This window comes from Podarcis filfolensis, assembly GCF_964270895.1.
Source record: "Podarcis filfolensis genome assembly, chromosome: 12".
NCBI classification, from domain to species: domain Eukaryota; kingdom Metazoa; phylum Chordata; class Lepidosauria; order Squamata; family Lacertidae; genus Podarcis; species Podarcis filfolensis.
In genome coordinates, this window is record NC_139614.1 from 55,705,646 (window position 1) to 55,727,917 (window position 22,272).

The 22,272-nt window shown below is 48.2% G+C and overlaps 1 protein-coding gene across 2 annotated transcripts in view; it reads right to left on the reverse strand.

Moving 5' to 3' along the window:
- CCM2 (CCM2 scaffold protein) overlaps positions 1-22,272 on the reverse strand; it is a 43,189-nt gene that overhangs the window by 20,441 nt on the left and 476 nt on the right. Inside the window, exon 1 of one of the 2 annotated variants that reach the window (XM_083579891.1) lies at positions 1,605-1,760. The exons of the other annotated variant lie outside the window; for it this stretch is intronic. Coding sequence (XP_083436017.1) covers positions 1,605-1,616 — 12 coding nt within the window. The 5' untranslated portion in view covers positions 1,617-1,760. Of the gene's footprint in view, positions 1-1,604; positions 1,761-22,272 lie in introns of those variants that run through there. 2 annotated transcript variants of the gene reach the window in all.

Below are 22,272 nucleotides of genomic sequence, written 5' to 3' on the forward strand. Positions count from 1 at the left end.
CCTGGGCAAGGCTTGCTGGCCAAAGTGGGTGGGGCTGAAGCCGTGCCACCCCAGCGCTGCCAGGGGGTGGGCTCAGCGTGCCATTCTTTGCAGATCCCGGTGCCTAGCCACAACCATCACCAAGGGAGCCTTTCAAATCGGACAACAAGGACGCCTTTGTGGCTGCTGTGCGACCCGGGAAGACACGCTTGCTATTCTCGGGCAAGGAGGGGTGATGGGAGGAACGCAGATTCTCACAAAATGGGTACAAAACTGGAAAAAGCTACCCCACCCACACACAAAAGGTACACCTATCTTGTTGGCAAACAGCTCAAAAAGAGACCCTGGAATCTCTAGATGCCCCACTGAATTACCCAAGAGATATATAGCAGCTGTTGAGAACAGAAACTTATTGTTTGTTTAAGTTTGTACACCACACTATACCCACAGATCTCAGGGCAGCTCGTAACATAAACTTGCAATATTAAAAAACACCAAATACATAATAAAAAGAAGAACAGGCGCAAACCAATGATCTCCTCTTCCACGACACATTTTAAAGGGCATCGGATGTCAATCAGCTAAAGGCCTGGTGGAAGAGGAACATTTTCGCTTGGTGCCTAAAATATATATAATGGGAGAACACTCCAAATGGGGAGCCACTGCAGAAAAGGCCTTGTTTTTCTTTTGCCCGCCTCTGGACCTCTTGTGGGGAGGACACACGAGAAAGGGCCTTGCAGGAGGAGGGCAGGGGCCGGGTCAGTTCATCTGGAGAGAGGGGGTCCTTGAAGTATTGCGGTCCCAAGCCCTTTAAGGCTTTATAGGTCAAAACCAGCACTTTGATTTGGGCTTGGAAACTAACTGGCAGTCAGGGCCGTCAGGGCAGGACTGGCGTTACATGAACAAACATTCCTTGCCAGACACAGAGAAGACGTTGGGTTGGGAATGTTTCTCAGCTGACCCACCAATTTGAAATCTCAAGAAACATTTCCACACATCTGTCCCCTTGGCAGGCGCACCCTTTCTCCTGCACACAGAGATGTGGAAAAACCCCACAGGCAAGTTCTGGAGATCCCAAAAAAAGGTGGGAGGTTCTGTTTTATTTATTTGCCAAGTAGCTCATGGTGCAAAGTCCCCCCTCCCCCCCAAAAAAGAGGTAGTAGAGAGAGATCGTTTGACGGACACTGGAAGGGGATAAAACCGCTGGGCAGACAAGACAGAAGACGGAGAGGTAGGGCTGAGAGCCTGGGTGCCCCTGAGCACGTGCAGAGGTGAAAGGGAGGTGCTTTAGGGATAAAGAGAGGAGGGAAGCTTTGCTTACTGGAAGAGCTTTACAGTGGTACCTCGGGTTAAGTACTTAATTCCTTCCGGAGGTCCGTTCTTAACCTGAAACTGTTCTTAACCTGAAGCACCACTTTAGCTAATGGGGCCTCCTGCTGCTGCCGTGCCGCTGGAACACGATTTCTGTTCTCATCCTGAAGCAAAGTTCTTAACCTGAGGTTCTATTTCTGGGTTAGTGGAGTCTGTAACCTGAAGCGTATGTAACCTGAAGTGTATGTAACCCGAGGTACCACTATATTAGAACTACTGGGAGGCTATCAGGTCACGGAACCGCAGATTCCTACCTCATTCTCCATGAAGCATCCAGTTCTTCAGAGGGAGGGTTTGAGAAGGCTGCCTTGAATTCAAAAGGGTCCCACTCCACTCCACCCACCCTACCGGGCTCCTCCAGGCTGCTGGCTAATGGCTGCCGTTGCCGAAGGGCGGGGCACAACTGTCAGCTTCTGCTCTTGAGCAAGAAGGCGCACAGGACGCAGGGAGACCACAGCTTCCTCCCGCTTGGCTCACTCAGGGCTGAGAGGCGGCTGTGGGCGAAAAAGTAGAAAGTCCCACGGGGGGTGGGGGGGGTGGACTAGCAACCGAAAGAGGGGAATGAGGCTCACCTGCTGTGGGGCTCTCCAACCCATCAAGCCAGGCTTCCCTAGAATCATAGAATTGTAGAGTTCGAAGGGAACCTAAAGGTCATCCAGTCCAACCCTCTGCAATGCACCTGCTTCTCTCGCTCTTCAGATGGCCCAAGATTTCCTTAACATGCTATGCATCTGCATATTTTGATGTTCGGGTGCCAACTGCTCATCCGTTTTCGTTACAACCTGCTGACAAGATCTCATCAGCGTAACGTAAGAGTTCAGATTTGATCGGCACTAACTCTCTGCAAGGGACGCGGGTGGTGCTGTGGGTAAAACCTCAGTGCCTAGGACTTGCCGATCGCATGGTTGGTGGTTCGAATCCCCACGGCGGGGTGAGCTCCCGTCTTTCGGTCCCAGCTCCTGCCCACCTAGCAGTTCGAAAGCACCCCCAAGTGCAAGTAGATAAATTGGTACCGCTTTATAGCGGGAAGGTAAACGGTGTTTCCGTGTGCTGCGCTGGTGCTGGCTCGCCAGAGCAGCTTCGTCACGCTGGCCACGTGACCCGGAAGTGTCTCCGGACAGCGCTGGCCCCCGGCCTCTTAAGTGAGATGGGCGCACAACCCTAGAGTCGGACACGACTGGCCCGTACGGGCAGGGGTACCTTTACCTTTACCTTAACTCTCTGCAATGACAAACCTAGACAGCATCTTAAAAAGCAGAGACATTGCCTTGCTGACAAAGGCCCGTATAGTTAAAGCTATAGTTTTCCCAGTAGTGATGTATGGAAGAAGAAGAAGAAGAAGAAGAAGAAGAAGAAGAAGAAGAAGAGGAGAAGGAGTTTGGATTTGATATCCCGCTTTATCACTACCCGAAGGAGTCTCAAAGCGGCTAACATTCTCCTTTCCCTTCCTCTCCCACAACAAACACTCTGTGAGGTGAGTGGGGCTGAGAGACTTCAGAGAAGTGTGACTGGCCCAAGGTCACCCAGCAGCTGCAGGTGGAGGAGCGGGGAAGCGAACCCGGTTCCCCAGATTACGAGACTACCGCTCTTAACCACTACACCACACTAGATGTGAGAGATGGACCATAAAAAGAAGGCTGATCGTCGAAGAATTGATGAATTATGGTGCTGGAGGAGACTCTTGAGAGTCCCATGGACTGCAAGAAGATCAAACCTATCCCTTCTGAAGGAAATCAGCCCTGAGTGCTCACTGGAAGGACAGATCTTGAAGCTGAGGCTCCAATACTTTGGCCACCTCATGAGAAGAGAAGACTCCCTGGAAAAGACCCTGACGATGGGAAAGATGGAGGGCGCAAGGAGAAGGGGACGACAGAGGACGAGATGGTGGGACAGTGTTCTCGAAGCGACCAGCATGAGTTTGACCAAACTGCGGGAGGCAGTGGAAGACGGGAGGGCCTGGCGTGCTCTGGTCCAGGGGGTCACGAAGAGGCGGACACGACTAAACAACAACTCTCTGCCACTTAAAAAAAACAACAACTTAAATTGTCATAGGTATTAAATAATTCGCTTGCAGAAATTCGAAACACAAACTGTTACAGTGAGGCTAAGAAGATGCAAGGAGCTTCTCGAAAAACGTTTTCCTCCAATGTCCAGCTTTTCAAACTCAGTTTCTCCCCTCCAAAACAAACATGCCAGAAGGGCGGGGAAGGCTTCCTTCGGGATTCTGAATAAAGCTGATTTTTTTGCTTCAGGCTTTTGCTTCCTGGAATGCCAGGGCAGAGCCTGTTGCGGCTTTGATGCCCCTGCTGGTCATGTCATGCCTCTTTTGTTCCACTGCTGCAAGGTCCTTGAATCTGGGAGGGAGGCATTTTCTTTTTCTTAAACCGCACACAGCCAAGCCCAGAGGCTCCAGATGCAAACATTGGTCTCTCCTCCTTCCTCTCCCTGACATTTTTTTAAAACATTAAAACAGGGTTGGCTCTCGGGCTTGTAAGTGTGTGCAGCTGCAGGTGTGCTACTTATTTATCCGATTCCCAAAATACCTGGAAGCGCTTCCGCTGCAAAAACATCAACAATAGGAAACAATCCCGTATGTAAAACAGTTTCAAGTCCAGTACAGATGAAGACGGTATTTGAGTTTGAACAGACGTCTTATAGACAGTGTTGGAAACTCAGATGTATAAGGTAGGTGCCAAATGGCACCTTAATCCTAGCTTACGGTCGCCACAACGGAATGTCTATTGGCCAGAGGGTTGCACGAGAGGACCCTCTTCCAATGCTACAATTCTACAATCTCAACTACTACATTGCTTGACAGAAGGTCGGCGGTTCGAATCCCGTGACGGGGTGAGCTCCCATTGCTCGGTCCCTGCTCCTGCCAACCTAGCAGTTTAAAAAGCACGTCAGAGCGCAAGTAGATAAATAGGTACCGCTCCAACGGGAAGGTAAACGGCGTTTCCGTGCGCTGCTCCGTTGCGCCAGAAGCGGCTTAGTCATGCTGGCCACATGAACCGGAAAACTGTCTGCGGACAAACGCCGGCTCCCTCGGCCTGTAAAGCGAAATGGGTGCCGCAACCCCAGAGTCGTCCACGACTGGACTTAACTGTCAGCAGTCCTTTATGAATGAATTGATTTTAGAATGCATTTCAATTGATCGATTGTGATTTTATGTGATTTATTGCGTTTGCAGTGGTACCTCGGGTCAAGAACTTAATTCGTTCTGGAGTCCGTTCTTAACCTGAAACTGTTCTTAACCTGAAGCACCACTTTAGCTAAAGGAGCCTTCCGCTGCCGCCACAAGATTTCTGTTCTCATCCTGAAGCAAAGTTCTTAACCCAAGGTACTATTTCTGGGTTAGCGGAGTCTGTAACCTGAAGCGTCTGTAACCCGAGGTACCACTGTATTGTTGTTGGCCGCTCTGAGCCCGGCTTCGGCTGGGGAGGGCGGGATATAAATAAAAAATTATTATTATTAACCTTTACCTTTTTACCACAAGCCTTGTGAAGATTCGCATATGCACCAAACCCACTAGCTGACTCCCAGCCTGCGGGGAAATGCCAGTTTCAGGAGTTGGGTCAGTTTTGCTTGAACATTGGGGGGGGGGCAACTCCTTCCCAGCGTACATCAAAAGGAGTCTACCCCCTCCTTTCAAGTCCAGATGGCTGCAAGCTTTCATTTTTATGTTTACATCAGCTTCGTCGGCTTACATTCAAGGGAAAAGGAAAGGAATTTTCCTCGAGTGCTATTTTTAGATCTGCCTCGCTTGTTCCAGTCACGGGGGGGTGGGGGTGGGGGTGGGGGGGGAATCCCTGAACCCTGACTTAGTCCTGCAAGGAGAGCTTTTCTCCACCTCCAGATTTATTAGGCCTTTCAGAGGGTAACTGAACCATTCTGCGGATGAGGCAGAAGGTGGAATCTCTGCCACAGATATTGCTGCTTGAAACGTAACGCAGAACAAACTTTGAAAATTTTGCCAACTCCATCAGCCGTCCAGAACAAGGGCTGTGTGTGAGTGTGAATGCACACAAACATTTGCACCGGGAATATTCACTGGCTCTGCTTTAACACTAAAGGGCTTTAGCACACACAAGAAGAGCTTATTATGAAAATTATAAGGTCTAAGGCACAAAATAAATGTACCAAGCAAAAGCATACATAAATATATAAACCGCATGTCTGAAACAGTACAGGAAAAAGTCCTGAAACCATTTTGTCTCTTCCAAATTGACCTCAAATGTTTCTCTGCAAGGAGGGAGGAAATGAGAAAAACCTCCCCATTGTCTCTTTGCTCACAAATCCTGCCTTAAGGGCACATTTAAGATATGAATAGGGCAAGCCTGTGTCCTGGACTCGGGAATTAAATAGTTATCATCACGAAAGAAGAGCCAGGCTGTCCCGCTAAAACCATTAACAGCCAGGTAAACCCATCAACTGGGTGGGGCTGTGGTGAAACCACAGAGCCTAGGGCTTGCTGATCAGAAGGTCGGCGGTTCGAATCCCCGCGACGGGGTGAGATCCCGTTGCTCAGTCCCAGCTCCTGCTAACCTAGCTGTTCAAAAGCACGTCAAAGTGCAAGTAGATAAATAGGTAGCGCTTCGGCGGGAAGGTAAACGGCGTTTCCGCGCGCTGCTCTGGTTCACCAGAAGCAACTTAGTCATGCTGACCACATGACCCGGAAGCTGTACGCCGGCTCCCTCGGCCAGTAAAGCGAGATGAGCGCTGCAACCCCAGAGTCGGCCACAACTGGACCTAATGGTCAGGGGTCCCTTTACCTTTAAACCCATCAACAGGTTTCCTGCCAGACAGGATTCTGTTGTTGACTGCCCCTTCTCTGATGTATGTATGATGTATGGGAGGGGTGGTCTTGGGCTCCAGGGTGGGCAATTCCAGATGTCTATACAGTGGTACCTCGGGTTACAGATGCTTCAGGTTACGTGATTTCGTATTGCGCACTGCGCCGAACCCAGAAGTACTGGAACAGATTACTTCTGGGTTTCTTTGCTCGCGCAGAAGCACTAAATCACACCTTGCGCATGTGCAGGAGCGCCGAATCGCGACCCATGCACGCGCAGACACAGCACTGTGGGTTGCGAACATGCCTTCCACACAGATCACGTTCGCAACCTGAGGTTCCACTGTATAAGGGTTTGCATGCCATTGTCTGAGGTCCCTCCTGTCTCCTGCGTGTGGTTGTGAGTACCCTGTTGCAACAGTTAATAAAGATCAGGCTTACTAGCCGCTTTGCTTCTCAATGTTCTCTGGTTGGCTTCTGTTATTTTCTCCTACCGATAAGGAACTTACAAAAGAACTCTATACGGGCTCTTGGGTATCCTGTAAGGGAAAAGGAGCAGTTTCTTCTTATAACAAGTGCAAAGCCTGCACTCCTGCTAATTGGCTCGCAAGCAGATTAACTTCCTCCCTAACCACAGTAAAGGCTAGGAAAAAGTCTTCCCGTGCGTTACCAGCCAGTTTTGTCTGCTCAAATAGTTCAGCTCTCCCAAGGATTTGCACTGAGCCTCCCATCTGTCCCAGCTAGCGCTGGGATCAGGGCCCTGGGTTAGGTTTCCAGGGGCAAGGCTTGCACAACCTTAGAAACCAACAAATTGCATTATCCATTTATAAACCTCAGTATTCTTTGCAGGGTTTTTTAAAAGAAACAAAACGCGAAGCACTCTCTGCTAGTCTACCAAGTTTCGGAAAGTTGTTTGCCTGTTCTCTAAGCACTCGGACACCTCGTAAATTAGCTTAACCAAGTTTTGCACGGCGTATCTCAAGTTCAAGATTTTTGTCTATGTTTGGAGACCGTTTTGAATCAAGAGGGCGGACTGGGCCTTTCAAAACTGCACTGATTTAAGGCCCCAATTTCAAAACGGCACAGAATTTTTTGGATTCTTGGAATTCCCAAGCAGTGCTGGGTACGAGACTGCTGGCTTCGCTGCCTCCTGCTCTTCAGCGTGACATTCACGGATAATGTGGTACCTCACAACGATCCTGGAAGGTAGGACAGCCCGTGTGTGAGAGGCTAAGGGCCCAAAGTCATTTACCGAGCCTCACAGGCCAAGAGTAGATTCAAACACAGACGTTCCACAATTCCCCACTTTAAGAACAGATGAACCACGCCGACAATTTTTACCCTGGAATTCCGCATCGATGCTCAGTGTACTCTCGTTTCAGACTGATGCATAATGTCCACAGACATTTCTACAAGGTAGGGAATATTCCACACGTTTCAGAACATGCTGGTCTTTGAAAACGGCAAGCCAGCTGGTGTGCAAGAAATCAGGCTTGCTTTGTTGTGTGGTTCTTTTAAATTTTGGCCTTCTGTTCTTCCCCCATTTATCTGCTCCATCCATCTGCTGTGAGTTGTCACAGAAGCAGGTGTCAGCCATCTGGGTTAAGGCGCTGTTTATAATAATATATATATATATATCTGGCGACAAGCAATGGAAAAGGAGCCCGGAATCTTTCAGGGGGGGGGGGGGAGAGAGGTCTGGGAGCACACAGCATGGAATAGAGATTTTACAGTCCATGCATGAACTACCGTATTTCGCTCTATAAGACGCACCAGACCACAAGACGCACCTAGTTTTTGGAGGAGGAAAACAAGAAAAAAAAATATTCTGAATCTCAGAAGCCAGAACAGCAAGAGGGATGGCTGCGCAGTGAGTCTTATAGAGCAAAAAATACGGTATGTTGCGTGGCTCCAAGAAGACTTCCGGAGCAAATTTCAGTTAAAATTCTGAGAGATATGCATTGCAAGCCAATGCCACACTATTGTTCTGAAGAGGTGGGGAAGCGTCCAAATTCCTCACCGCTCCCCTTGTATTGCAACCCAAGTGGGTGGGGCTTGCTACCAGGCCCCGCCTACTTTTGGAAAGAGCCCCGCCCACTCTGGCAGGAGGCTAAAGGAACGCCACCCTGCTCTCTCACTCAACAGGCCTCAATTACCCATTGACTGCCGCAGAGCAGATTTCCGCGCTTAAGCCAAGGGCGCTTGGGAAATTGCTAAATTAATTTTAAGACCCTTGCAGGGCTATTGAGAAGCTACATGCCATCAGGCTCAGCTGTAAGCTTGTCCCCAGAGGATTTCTTTACGGTTTGGGCAACGGCTTGGAAGTACAAAGGCATGGCTTTTAAGCCATCTCTGCAGTAATCCACTCAGAGGGAATATGGAAAAGGGAAACTCAGCGGATACAGAGCTGTTCCTACTTCCCAGGCCTGCACCTCATGCCTTCTCTTCAAGACCTACTGCATGATCCCCTGAGCAAATCTACAGAGACATCACCTTGCCAACAAAGGTCCGTTTAGTTAAAGCTCTGGTTTTCCCAGTAGTGGTGTATGGAAGTGAGAGCTAGACCATAAAGAAGGCTGATCGCCGAAGAATGGATGCTTTTGAATTCTGGTGCTGGAGGAGACTCTTGAGAGTCCCATGGACTGCGAGAAGATCAAACCTCTCCATTCTGAAGGAAATCAGCCCTGAGTGCTCACTGGAAGGACAGATCCTGAAGCTGAGGCTCCAAGACTTTGGCCACCTCGTGAGAAGAGAAGACTCCCTGGAAAAGACCCTGATGTTGGGAGAGATGGAGGGCACAAGGAGAAGGGGACGACAGAGGACGAGATGGTTGGATAGTGTTCTGGAAGCTACCAGCATGTGTTTGACCAAACTGCGGGAGGCAGTGGAAGACAGGAGTGCCTGGCATGCTCTGGTCCAGGGGGTCACGAAGAGTCGGACACGACTAAACGACTAAACAACAACAGAGGGATCTTGCTTCCTATTAAGAATTCATGGGTGATAAATTGAGAAACTGGGTGATCCAGGCAGCTCTCCCAAATCAGCCTCCTGCCCCCACCTCCAGGTGTTTTGCATTACAACTCCCAGTTTAATACAGCCGAGCTTGCTAGGGCTGATGGGAGTTGTAGTCCAAAAAAAACATAGCAGGGTTTCCCAGCCTTGGACCTCAGCTGTTGTTGGACTACAACTCCCATCATCTCTACCTAGTAGGACCTAGAGCAGGCACCCCAACCTTCGGCCCTTCAGATGTCTTGGACTACAATTCCCATCATCCCTGACCACTGGTCCTGTTAGCTAGGGGTCATGGGAGTTGTAGGCCAAAACATCTGGAGGGCCGCAGGTTGGGGGTGCCTGACCTAGAGGGAGCCAGGCCGGAGAAGGCCATCCTATGTCCTTTGACTGTTTTATTGGAAAAGAAAATCTCAAGTTGTCCACTTTAAGCCATAAAGTGGACGGCCAAGGAACCGGAGCAAAATGGCGGCCCTTTAGATTGTCCTTCCTGCTGTGCCATTCAGACATGCCCAATTCGCTCTCGCTTGACCCGGGGTTCTCACGCTATTCCATGCATCTTGGCACCAGAGCTTGAGAGATAATAATTAATAATAATAATAATTTTTATTTTTACCCCGCCCTCCCCAGCCAAGACCGGGCTCAGGGCAGCTAACACCAAATATAAAAATTGATTAGAATACAGCTTAAAAAACAAATTTAAAATACAACATTAAAACATTAAAATGCAGCCTCATTTCAGTGGAACTCAATCAAAAACTTTTTTGGGCATAAAAACGTCAAGTCTTCACCAAGGCTAACTATCCAGACTGGTCCTATATGGGCCAGAAAAAAGCCAGGGAAGTCCCCAAATAGGAGTTCCAACACAGAAGGAGAAGGGGAAAAGGAAAGAAGGGGAAGGAATCAAATTGATTCCAAGCCAAAGGCCAGGCGGAACAACTCTTACAGGCCCTGGGGAAAGAAATCAGATCCCGCAGGGCCCTGGTCTCAGGAGATAGAGCGTTCCACCAGGCCAGTGTTGAAAAGGCCCTGGCTCTGGTTGAGGCTAATCTGACTTCCTTAGGACCTGGGACCTCTAGGGTGTTGCTATTTATGGACCTTAAGATGCTCTGGTCGTGCCACTCCACAAACCGTCCTAACATTAAAAAGGAAAGCAACAGGCTGCCGGTTTTGAGGATGAAGAAGATCAGCACAGCAAGGCCCGTCACACCTTCCGGGTGCTGCACCACACAACAATTGTGTTTGTGGGATAGCAAAGAGGGGGAAGCTGTGTCGGCCAACAACAGTCACACCCCATTGCAGCCGTTCTGGATTAAGCGCCTGGTTATGGGTATATTTTTATCCATCTATTTCTGCGCGTTTGGGAGCAAAAATAAAAATGAGGCAGCTGCAACTGGATACTGCAAATGGCCATTTAAAGCCATGTGCTGCCCTTTCATCAAATCCAGCTGTTGCCCAGGCAAGACTCATCCGGAAGGGAGCATCACTTTTTGGACTGGAGAAAGAAAAAAAGTTCCAGAATTCCAGGAACATGGCCCAGCTGCCCAATTTTCCACCAGAACTGCCTCCAAGTCAAAGCCAGAACGATGGAGGTTCTTCGGGAAACCAACTGTGTTGCCTGGAGCCTTTGCCAACCTGGTGATGCCCAGCTGCTCTGGACTGTGGGCTGATGGGAATTTTAATACAGAACAGCTATACTGCACTGGGCTGACAATGGCTGGGCCGAGAGGTCAACAATACAATTTGCGTTAAGGCAGCAAACATCTGAAAGGAATAATAATAATAATAATAATAATAATAATAATAATATATTATTTATACCCCGCCTATCTGGCTGGGCTTCCCCAGCCACTCTGGGCGGCTTCCAACAAAATATTAAAATACCGTAATACACCAAACATTAAAAGCTTCCCTAAACAGGGCTGCCTTCAGATGTCTTCTAAAAGTCTGGTAGTTGTTGTTCTCTTTGACATCTGGTGGGAGGGCGTTCCACAGGGCGGGTGCCGCCACCGAGAAGGCCCTCTGCCTGGTTCCCTGTAACTTGGCTTCTCGCAGGGAGGGAACAGCCAGAAGACGCTCAGCGCTGGACCTCAGTGTCCAGGCTGAATGATAGAGGTTATTACCTTATTACCTCGTTCTGACAGTTGGTGTCCAACTGTCCTAATAAAGCAGCCTTTTTCAACCTGTGGGTCCCCAGACGTTGTTGAACTACAACTCCCATCACCCCTAGCTAGCAAGGCCAGAGCTCAGGGATGATGGGAGCTGTAGTCCAACAACATCTGGGCACCCACAGGTTGAGAACCACTGGAATAAAGGAATCTCCCTATTGTTCCACACTCAAAACATACGAACTTGGTTGTCTCTGCTTTCCATGAGACCTCTACAAGCCAGCTGCATCACCTATAGCAAAGTACTGTATCGGCCTGAATATAAGCCTCAACCCCCCCCCCCGCAAATTCCGACCAAGAAAAGTTAAAGAGCAGCTTAAATTCACGGCCTTACAAAAAACGGCTTTTGCGATATCGCTGCTGAAACAGACATACGGCAAAACGGAACGGGTGCGAGTGCCTGCGGAATTTTAAGAGAGAGGCTTATGTTCCGTATGGTCTTTTTTCCTCCCCGACCCCTATGAATTTTAAAGGTGTGGCTTATATTTGGGTGTGGCTTATATTCGGGCCAATACGGTAATTTGGAAGGACAAGGTTTGGTGGCCAGGCAAACCTGCGAGATGCTACAGGACGTACAGGAAAAAAGCACTGGAATAAAGCGCCTGCGAGGCCACCAAACTCAGCCAAGCACAGAAGATTAAAAACATGTCCAAAGCGGGACTTAAAAGATCCTGGAACTGAACTGCGCCTAGGGCCCGAATGACTGTCGTCCGATGAGAAAAGCTGCCAGCCTGTTTAGAATTACTTTGTCTGCACCGTCACTAAGCGAAGTGTCTGGGGCGGCTCTGCTGCCACCTTCTGAAATAGTGGTGGCTGCAGATTTCTGCGGTGGGAAAGGCTCCACTAAAAATAGCTCGTTTCCCACAGTTATGTCCCAGGCGGGAGGGTGGGGAGCAAACGGGATGCCAAGCTTTCATGTGCAGTTAAATGGGGATGAGCTCAGAGGCTGGCGCTCCTCCCAATGAGGATCCTGGAATGAGGCGAGTGAGCGTATACACACAGAAACACAAGAGAACATTGCTTTTTAAAACAAGGAGCAGAGAGTGCTGATTTCATGTATACTTGGGAGGAGGCTCTCTTGAGAAGGCGAGACTTGAAGTGTTTTGGGATCCGTGTCGCTGGCAGTTCAGTTCTAGTTATTTACGTTTGTGAGCACAATTCAAAGTGTTGGCACTGACCTTTAAAGCCCTAAATGGCCTTGGTCCAGTAGACCTGAAAGTGTGTCGACACCCCCATCGTTCTGCCCGGACACTGAGATCCAGCTCCGAGGGCCTTCTAATGGTTCCCTCCCTGCGAGAAGTGAGGTTACAGGGAACCAGTAGAGGGCCTTCTCGGTGGTGGCACCCGCCCTGTGGAACGCCCTCCTATCAGATGTCAAGGAAATAAGCAACTATCTGACTTTTAGAAGACATCTGAACGCAGCTCTGTTTGGGGAAGTTTTTAATGTTTGATGTTTTATTCTGTTTTTAATATTATGCTGGGAGCCACCCAGAGCGGCTGGGGAAACCCAGCCAGATGGGGCGGCGTATAAATAATAAATTTATTATTATTATTATTATGGACGCGGGTGGTGCTGTGGGTTAAACCACAGACCTTGGACTTGCCGATCAGAAGGTCGGCGGTTTGAATCCCCGCGACGGGGTGAGCTCCCGTTGCTCGGTCCCTGCTCCTGCCAACCTAGCAGTTCAAAAGCACACCAGTGCAAGTAGATAAATAGGTACCGCTCCTGCGGGAAGGTAAACGGCGTTTCCGTGCGCTGCTCTGGTTCGCCAGAAGCGGCTTAGTCATGCTGGCCATGTGACCCAGAAGTTGCACGCCGGCTCCCTCGGCCAATAAAGCGAGATGAGCGGCGCAACCCGAGTTAGCCTTTACCTGTTGTTGACTTCATTATGCCGCCTTTCTGACACAGAGCTCAAGGCAGCCCTACCAGAGTTCTCTCCTGCTCCCTTTTCCAGTCCTTACAAAAAGCCTGAAAGGTACGCTAGGCCGAGAGACGGAGACAGGCCCAAGGTCATCAGGAATTCTGTGGCAGAACCTGGCTCTCCCTACATCTGGCTTGATGCTCTAATCACGACTGGAACTCACAGTGTTTTATCAAGGCGGATAAAGGGGGATGAAGAATCATCCTTTGATGCAGAGGCAAAGGCCCTCAAGGCAAGGGCAGATATTCTGCTGGAGGAAATGAGATAAGGTCACCACGCCTGTCTCTTTCAGCAAGCAGCTCAAGGTGGAGTATGTGGTTCTCCCCTTCTTCATTTAATACCCCCAACAACCCTGTGAGGTAGGTTAAGCTGAGAAGCAGTGACCCGTCACACTCTATTCTATTTATTGTGCTTGTGAAATACAGCAGCCTGGCATTGGGGTGGGGGGTGATGTTGTTGTTGTTTAGTCGTGTCCGACTCTTCGTGACCCCCTGGACCAGAGCACGCTAGGCACTCCTGTCTTCCACTGCCTCCCTCATGCTGGTACCTTCGAGAACCCTGTCCCACCATCTCGTCCTCTGTCGTCCCCTTCTCCTTGTGCCCTTCATCTTTCCCAACATCAGGGTCTTTTCCAAGGAGTCTTCTCTTCTCCTGAGGTGGCCAAAGTCTTGGAGCCTCAGCTTCAGGATCCGTCCTTCCAGTGAGCACTCAGGGCTGATTTCCTTCAGAATGGAGAGGTTTGATCTTCTTGCAGTCCATGGGACTCTCAAGAGTCTCCTCCAGCACCAGAATTCAAAAGCATCCATTCTTCGGCGACCAGCCTTCTTTATGGTCCAGCTCTCACTTCCATACATCACTACTGGGGGGTGATAAAGGACTTTAAACATTCAGAGTCAGTAATTAGTTCTGCGGCCATCTCCATACGAGATGTTTTATAAGCAAGTTGTTCTCTTCCACACACTTATTAAAAAAAAAAAAAAAAGATTCAGGGCCCAATTTCTCTTGCAGAATTAAAACTGAACTAAAATTAGCTTCAAATATTAATTAGAACACGACTCTTGGGAAGGTGCCCAAAGAACATTTGTGAGCAAGTCAGGCTGAAACGAAGGCTATTGCCATCCTTTCATGGTGTTTCATTCATGTGTAATAACTGCCCTCTAAACCATTTCCATTTAGCATTATACAGCATTCTTTCTGCGAAAATCCTGGGTCAGATAAACCGCTCCCATGCCAGTTCCTTTGCGAATCAGTTTGGTTGTGTACTCACAAACACAAACCCCAGAAATACACACAGTCACAGCAGGCCAGCCTCCCCAAGAAAAAAATTTTTCAGGACGACGGGAAAATTGCAACCACCTTCTGGAGGAAAATGCACCAATTCCCTCCATAAAGTCCCTATCTAACCACAGCGCAGTTGAACAGGAAGCACAGAGGAAGGGCGGAAAGCCAAAAGCTTCCATCGGCTCGACCCAGCCCTGGAAGGAGTGACTTTTAGGAGATCTGAAAGCCCCAGTCTTGCGGCCACACTGGAACATCACTTGAATACCCAGGAGCAGGAATCAGGGGGTTTTCCAGTCCAGGAATCACGTGCCAAGAGAAGAATGCCCGGCCTTACATCAGGCTGACGACACAAATTGCTGAGCCAGTCTCATACTTTGACATCCAAGAAAGGTTTATCTCCTTTCTATCTTGTCTATCAGGTCTTTGGCTAACTGAACAATCTGCGGCCTTTTAAACTGTGCATGGCGATGGTGGGTATTTGTTTTTGTTTGTTCCTATGTTATATATTGGAGACGCGGGTGGCGCTGTGGGTTAAACCACAGAGCCTAGGGCTTGCCGATCAGAAGGTCAGCGGTTCAAATCCCTGCGACGGGGTGATTTCAAAAAGCACGTCAAAGTGCAGTTCAAAAGCATGCCAAAGTGCAAGTAGATAAATAGGTACCACTCAGGCAGGAAGGTAAACGGTGTTTCCGTGCGCTGCTCTGGTTTGCCAGAAGCGGCTTAGTCATGCTGGCCACATGACCCGGAAGCTGTACGCCGGCTCCCTCGGCCAGTAAAGCGAGATGAGTGCCGCAACCCCAGAGTCGGTCACGACTGGACCTAATGGTCAGGGGTCCCTTTACCTTTACGTTATATATTTTGGGGTTTTTTTCTATTGTAAACTATCCTATGGTCCTCGAATGAAGGGCGGTATAGAAATTTTTAACAACAACAACATCATCAACTTGTGGATTTCAATCCTATAGAAATAAAGAGCTTGGGCCATCAAAACACTCGTTTGTAAGATTCCAGCTGATGCCCCTATGTGGTTTCTTCCAAATTGTTCAAACCTTTACATGTACTCTGCCAGGAATCCGTTCTCCCACCCCAGCTCCCTCTGTCAAAACCCACCAAACCAGCCATGATGTTTGCCATTCAACTGTGCACATCACACCAGGAGAGCATGGCCCATGCAGGCCAGCGTCCTGTTCCACAGTGGCCAGCCTGATGCCTGTGGGACAAACTTACAAGCAAGACCTGAGCACACGAGCATCATTCTCCCCTCCTGAGGTTTCCAGCAAGTGGGATCCAGAAGCATTGCTGCTTCCAGCCATAGAGGCAAAGCAGAGCCTCAATAGCCCTCTCCCAACTAAGGCCCGGGGGTTGGATCCGACCCAATCGCCTTCTAAATCCAGCCCATGGACAGTCCGGGAATCGGCGTGTTTTTACATGAGTAGAATGTGTCCTTCTATTTAAAATGCATCTCTGGGTTATTTGTGGGGCCTGCCTGGTGTTTTTACATGAGTAGAGTGTGTGTTTTTATTTAAAATGCATCTCTGGGTTATTTGTGGGGCACAAGAATTCATTCTTTTTTTATTCCAAAATATAGTCTGGCCCCCCACAAGGTCTGAGGGACGGTGGACTGGCCCCTTGCTGAAAAAGTTTGCTGACCCCTGAGATAGGGGCTCAGCTGGGCCACGGAAATTAGAAGCCCCAGGATGGTATTCCTCCAAATTCTTAAGGGTTATGGTGGGTTCTCTCGTGGAGGGGGAGTGGGCAGGAAAGTCTCTCGCTCAGCGCTACAGATTTAGAACACTCAATTGAATACACCAACAACTGCTGAGACTAGAGGGGCTGTGCTCATTTTAAGCCCTCCCAAATGCAAGGCTGGATTTTCTGCATTCTGCTGGCCCAGGGTTCTCATTTGCTTTGCTTCATTCTGGCTCCCTCGCTATTTCAGCTTGCTTTTGCATGTACTGTAGAAATCCACCCACCTATTCCATTTCCTTCAAGTGCCCGAGGTGAGCTGTCAGAGCTGCCTCCTTCATCCCCATGTAATCAAGCAGACAAAAAAAAAATGCTTTGCAGGATTTTAATATTTTTTTTTGGAGCAGGGTGGGTATGGTTGCTTTGTTTGAAACTAAAACTGCTAACTGCCTGAAATCCACACACCCCCAGAGGCCTTTTTAAATTCTAGGTAGTTCAACACCTCTGATGTCCAAATAGCCTCACCATGGGATTCACCTGGGAAGGTAGGAGAAGGAAAATTCTAATGCTAAACCACCACTGCCTCACGGATATACTCATTTGTCAGAAAGGCCACCGAGACCACATAACACCGGTCCTGAAAGACCTACATTGGCTCCCAGTACGTTTCTGAGCACAATTCAAAGTGTTGGTGCTGACCTTTCAAGCCCTAAACGGCCTCAGTCTAGTAGACCTGAAGGAGCGTCTCCACCCCCATCGTTCAGCTCGGACACTGAGGTCCACCTCCGAGGGCCTTCTGGCGGTTCCCTCCCTGTGAGAAGTAAGGTTACAGGGAACCAGACAGAGAGCCTTCTCGGTGGTGGCACCTGCCGTGTGGAACACCCTCCCACCAGATCTCAAAGACAACAACTACCACCAGACTTTTAGAAGACATCTGTTCCCTGTTTAGGGAAGCTTTTAATGTTGATGTATTATGGTATTTTAATCTTTTGTTGGAAACCGCCCAGAGCGGCTGGGGAAGCCCAGCCAGATGGGCAGGGTATAAATAATAAACTATTATTATTGGGGACGCGGGTGGCGCTGTGGGTAAAACCTCAGTGCCTAGGACTTGCCGATCGTATGGTCGGCGGTTCGAATCCCTGCGGCGGGGTGAGCTCCCGTCGTTCGGTCCCAGCTCCTGCCCACCTAGCAGTTCGAAAGCACCCCTAAGTGCAAGTAGATAAATAGGTACCGCTTTATATCGGGAAGGTAAACGGCGTTTCCGTGTGCTGCGCTGGTGCCGGCTCGCCAGAGCAGCTTCGTCACGCTGGCCACGTGACCCGGAAGTGTCTCCGGACAGCGCTGGCCCCCGGCCTCTTAAGTGAGATGGGCACGCAACCCTAGAGTCGGACACAACTGGCCTATACGGGCAGGAGTACCTTTATCCTTTATTATTATTATTATTATTATTATTATTATTATTATTATTATTATATTATAAAGGCTTTGGGAGGAAACCCTGGGAAGCAATCTGTACCTGCTGCCTTGCGGGACACATTCGAATGTGTCCTTTTATTTAAAATGCATCTCTGGGTTATTTGTGGGGCATAGGAATTTGTTCATTTGCAACCCCCAAAAATATAGTCCGCCCCCCCCAAGATCTGAGGGACAGTGGACCGGCCCCCTGCTGAAAAAGTTTGCTGACCCATGTGCACATCGCTCTCCATATAAGCAAGCAAAAGGCTTTGTCAAGGACACATTCCAGCTGGGCAAACGCACTGGACGATGGTGCAAGACAGGTTGTGGGGCTGGGTAAAATCGGTCATGGGTTTGGGAGAGGCCCACAAGCTGGACAGAGGAGCTTGGAGAGTGTGCTCTCTTCCCTCGCCCCCCCCCCCCCGTCTTCACAAGTCAAAAAGTAAAAATTAATCCTAATGCACACCCAGAGCGAGAGCCACTAAATTCAGAAACATGCTGAGGACCACTGTACAGGAAAGCAGGAGCCTCTCTCAACCATAGTGCACATAAATGGGACACACAGACGTATCTCATGCACCTGTACTTGCCAGGCCAGAGCAAAAATGTTGCTGAATCCCCAGAAGTCAGCCCGATCCGAGTACCAGATGGAATTTACGCCAAGGCAAATAGAGAGATAGAGGCACAGCACACGGCTCAAACACAACCAGTACCGTATTTTTCGCTCTGTAAGACGCACCGGACCATAAGACGCACCTAGTTTTTGGAGGAGGAAAACAAGAAAAAAATATTCTGAATCTCAGAAGCCAGAACAGCAAGAGGGATCGCTGCTTTCGCTGCTTTCAAAAGCAGCAATCCCTCTTGCTGTTCTGGCTTCTGGGATAGCTGTGCAGCCTGCATCTGCTCCATAAGACGCACACACATTTCCCCTTACTTTTTAGGAGGGAAAAAGTGAGTCTTATAGAGCAAAAAATACGGTAATTCTATTCCGAGACTACGCTTCCCATTAAGTTTTCCAGAGGGGTTTCTTTAAGAAAATGAAAAGTTGCTTGACTAACACAACTTGTTCTTAAGTGACCTAGGGTTCAGGGGTCAGGTGGCCAAGTTTGCTGAAGGCACAGGGTTATTTGGGATAGGGGGAAAAACAAAATAGTGTGATGAAGAGCTCTAAAAGAATCTTTCTGAAAACGAATGACTAAGCAAGAAAATAGCAAATGTGGTTCTCTGCAAGCAGGTGCAGACTGATGCATATTAGGACAAATAAATACTGTATTTTTTGCTCTATAAGACTCACTTTTTCCCTCCTAAAAAGTAAGGGGAAATGTGTGTACGTCTTAATGAGCAAATGCAGGCTACGCAGCTATCACAGAAGCCAGAACAGCAAGAGGGATGGCTGCTTTCACTGTGCAGTGATCCCTCTTGCTGTTCTGGCTTCTGAGATTCAGAATATTTTTTTCTTGTTTTCCTCCTCCAAAAACTAAGTGCGTCTTGTGGTCTGGTGCATCTTATAGAGTGAAAAATTCGGTACATAAATCCTCACTTCCTGTGGGGTCCAAGCTGGCAGTGGCTGATCAGAAAAGGTTTCTGGGGATAACGCAATGAAAACGTCATCTAGCTGTGAAAAAGGGTCAACTTTGAGCCAAGGATCATTAGGAAAGGGACTGAAAGCCAAAGTGTCAAAATCTTTTGGGCTTTTATATAACTCTGTGATGCAATTGCACCAGAAATATTGTGTACAGTTCAGGACACCAGCCTTCAAAATAAAAATATATTGCCGAGTTGAAAAGGATGAAGGGCAACGAAAGAGATCTGAGGGTTAGATCAGTGCATCTGTGAGGAATATAATTCTAGAAACTGAGTGTTAGGAGACACTGGAAAGACTACAGTAAAGGCTTCTTCGCAATCACATACCTTCGGCTATGGAATTTGCTTCCACAAGGAGTGGTGATAGACACCAGCTTTTAAATGGGATTAGATAAATTCATGGAGAACAGTACCAGTCACAATGGCAGTGTCCTAAATATATATTCAGAGGCGACAGGTCTCTAAAGAACAGTCACTGGGGAACAACAAAAAGAGAGCTACAGCCCTTACGTCCTGATTATGAGTTTCCTACAGTGAACTGATTCAACCTTGTGGGACTAAGCCATAGGTAGGCAAACTAAGGCCAGGGGCTGGATCCGGCCCAATTGCCTTCTCAATCCGACCCGTGGACGGTCCGGGAATCAGCGTGTTTTTACATGAGTAGATTGTGCCCTTTTATTTAAAATGCATCTCTGGGTTATTTGTGGGGCATAGGAATCTGTTCATTCCCCCCCCAATATAGTCCGGCCCCCCACAAGGTCGGAGGGACAGTGGACCGGCCCCCTGCTGAAAAAGTTTGCTGACCCCGGACTAGGCAGACCTTCAGTATGATCCAGAAACTAGGAGCTCTCTCCTTAAGTCCTTAACTCATTGAATACGTTAGTACAGAGCAGGCTGCTGAGGAGGAAAGGAATTCATCACACAGCAAGCAAAAACAAAATACCGGATTTTTCGCTCTATAGGACGCACTTTTCCCCCTCCAAAAATGAAGGGGAAATGTGTGTGCGTCCTATGGAGCAAAAGCAGGCTTTCGCTGAAGCCTGGAGAGCGAGAGGGGTCGGTGCATTAATTTTTTTTCTTTATTCCCCCCCTAAAAACTAGGTGCGCCCTATGGTCTGGTGCGCCCTATGGAGCGAAAAATACTGTATTCAACAACGGATGAGGCTGGTCTGGCACAGATCTTCTCCCCCTCCACTGCCAAATATTACCTGGTGACAGCAGAATCACAAGACCTCCCCAAGGGAAAGATTTCACAAGGTGCCTAATGGAAGCCTTTTGGATTTGACAATACTCCCTCTACCCCAATACTTGCCACCTATGAAATACTGAGAGAGGGTGGGATGGAAAGGAAGACTGCAAATGTAAAACTCTCTGGCAATTGGGGGAATGGGACAAGGAGCAGGAGGATATCACGATTCGTATCATCTAAATATTTCAAACATAATATACCCCCCGTCCAATTATTGCCAGCTGTGAAATATTTGAAGTGGGTGGGGTGGAAAGGAGTCCTGCAAATGTAGAACTATTTGGAAATTGGGAGGGGGAGCAGGGAGTAGAAAAACATTAAACTTGATATGATGTAAACATTTTAAAGATACCAACCAAGACCTTCTTTATTATTGGCATACGTGAAATGCAAGGAGTGGGGAGAGGAAGAGGAAAATCCTGAGGATCTAACTCTGATAAAATTGAGGAGAGAGAGAGAAAAACAAGAGCAGGGCTGCAAATCGATCATGTTTTATTTCATTAAAAAAAGAAAAATCTCTCCCCCCCCACAAACACCTGGCAAGTTCTTATGCGCTGTGCAACAACACCCCCAACTCCAATTCTTATTTGGGGTGATCTGGTTTTTAAAAGAAAAAGTGGGGATAGCAGGACCTCAGTTTGATCTTATTCTATTTAATTAAAACATCCGCACCCCGCAATTTTTATGGGTTGTGTGAACACCCCCAACTCCAATTCTTATTGGGGTGATCTGGTTTTAGAAACAAAAAGTGGGGATAGCAGGACTTCAATTTGATCTTGTTTTATTTAATTAAAGCATCTCCAAGCACCCCCAACTCCAATTCTTACTTGGGGTAATCTGGTTTTTAAAAGAAAAAGTGGGGATAACAGGACTTCACTTTGATCTTGTTCTATTTAATTAAAACACCTGAACCCCCAATTTTTATGGGTTGTGTGAATATTCCCAACTCCAATTCTTATGGAGGGGGGGTATTCTGGTAAAAAGGGGGGGCAGCAGGACTTCAAATTGATCTTTTAAAACATCCCCACCCCCCACCCCAATTTTTATAGGTTGTGTGAATATTCCCAACTCCAATTCTTATGGAGGGGGGGGTATTCTGGTAAAAGGGGGGGCAGCAGGACTTCACTTTGATCTTGTTCTATTTAATTAAAACATCTGAACCCCCAATCCCTATGGGTTGTGTGAATATTCCCAACTCCAATTATTATGGGGGGGATATTCTGGTAAAAAGGGGGGCAGCAGGACTTCAAATTGATCTTTTAAAACATCCCCACCAACCCCCAATTTTTATAGGTTGTGTGAATATTCCCAACTCCAATTCTTATGGGGGGGGTATTCTGGTAAAAAGGGGGGGCAGCAGGACTTCAATTTGATCTTGTTCTATTTAATTAAAAGACCTGAACCCCCAATTTTGATGGGTTGTGTGAACACCCCCAACTCCAATTCTTATGGGGGGGATATTCTGGTAAAAAGGGGGGGCAGCAGGACTTCAATTTGATCTTGTTCTATTTAATTAAAACATCTGAACCCCCAATTTTTATGGGTTGTGTGAACACCCCCAATTCCAATTCTTATGGGGGGGGATATTCTGGTAAAAAGGGGGGGCAGCAGGACTTCAAATTGATCTTTCAAAACACCCCCCCAATTTTTATAGGTTGTGTGAATATTCCCAACTCCAATTCTTATGGGGGGGTTGTTCTATTTAATTAAAACATCTGAACCCCCAATCCCTATGGGTTGTGTGATCACCCCCAACTCCAATTCTTATGGGGGGGATAT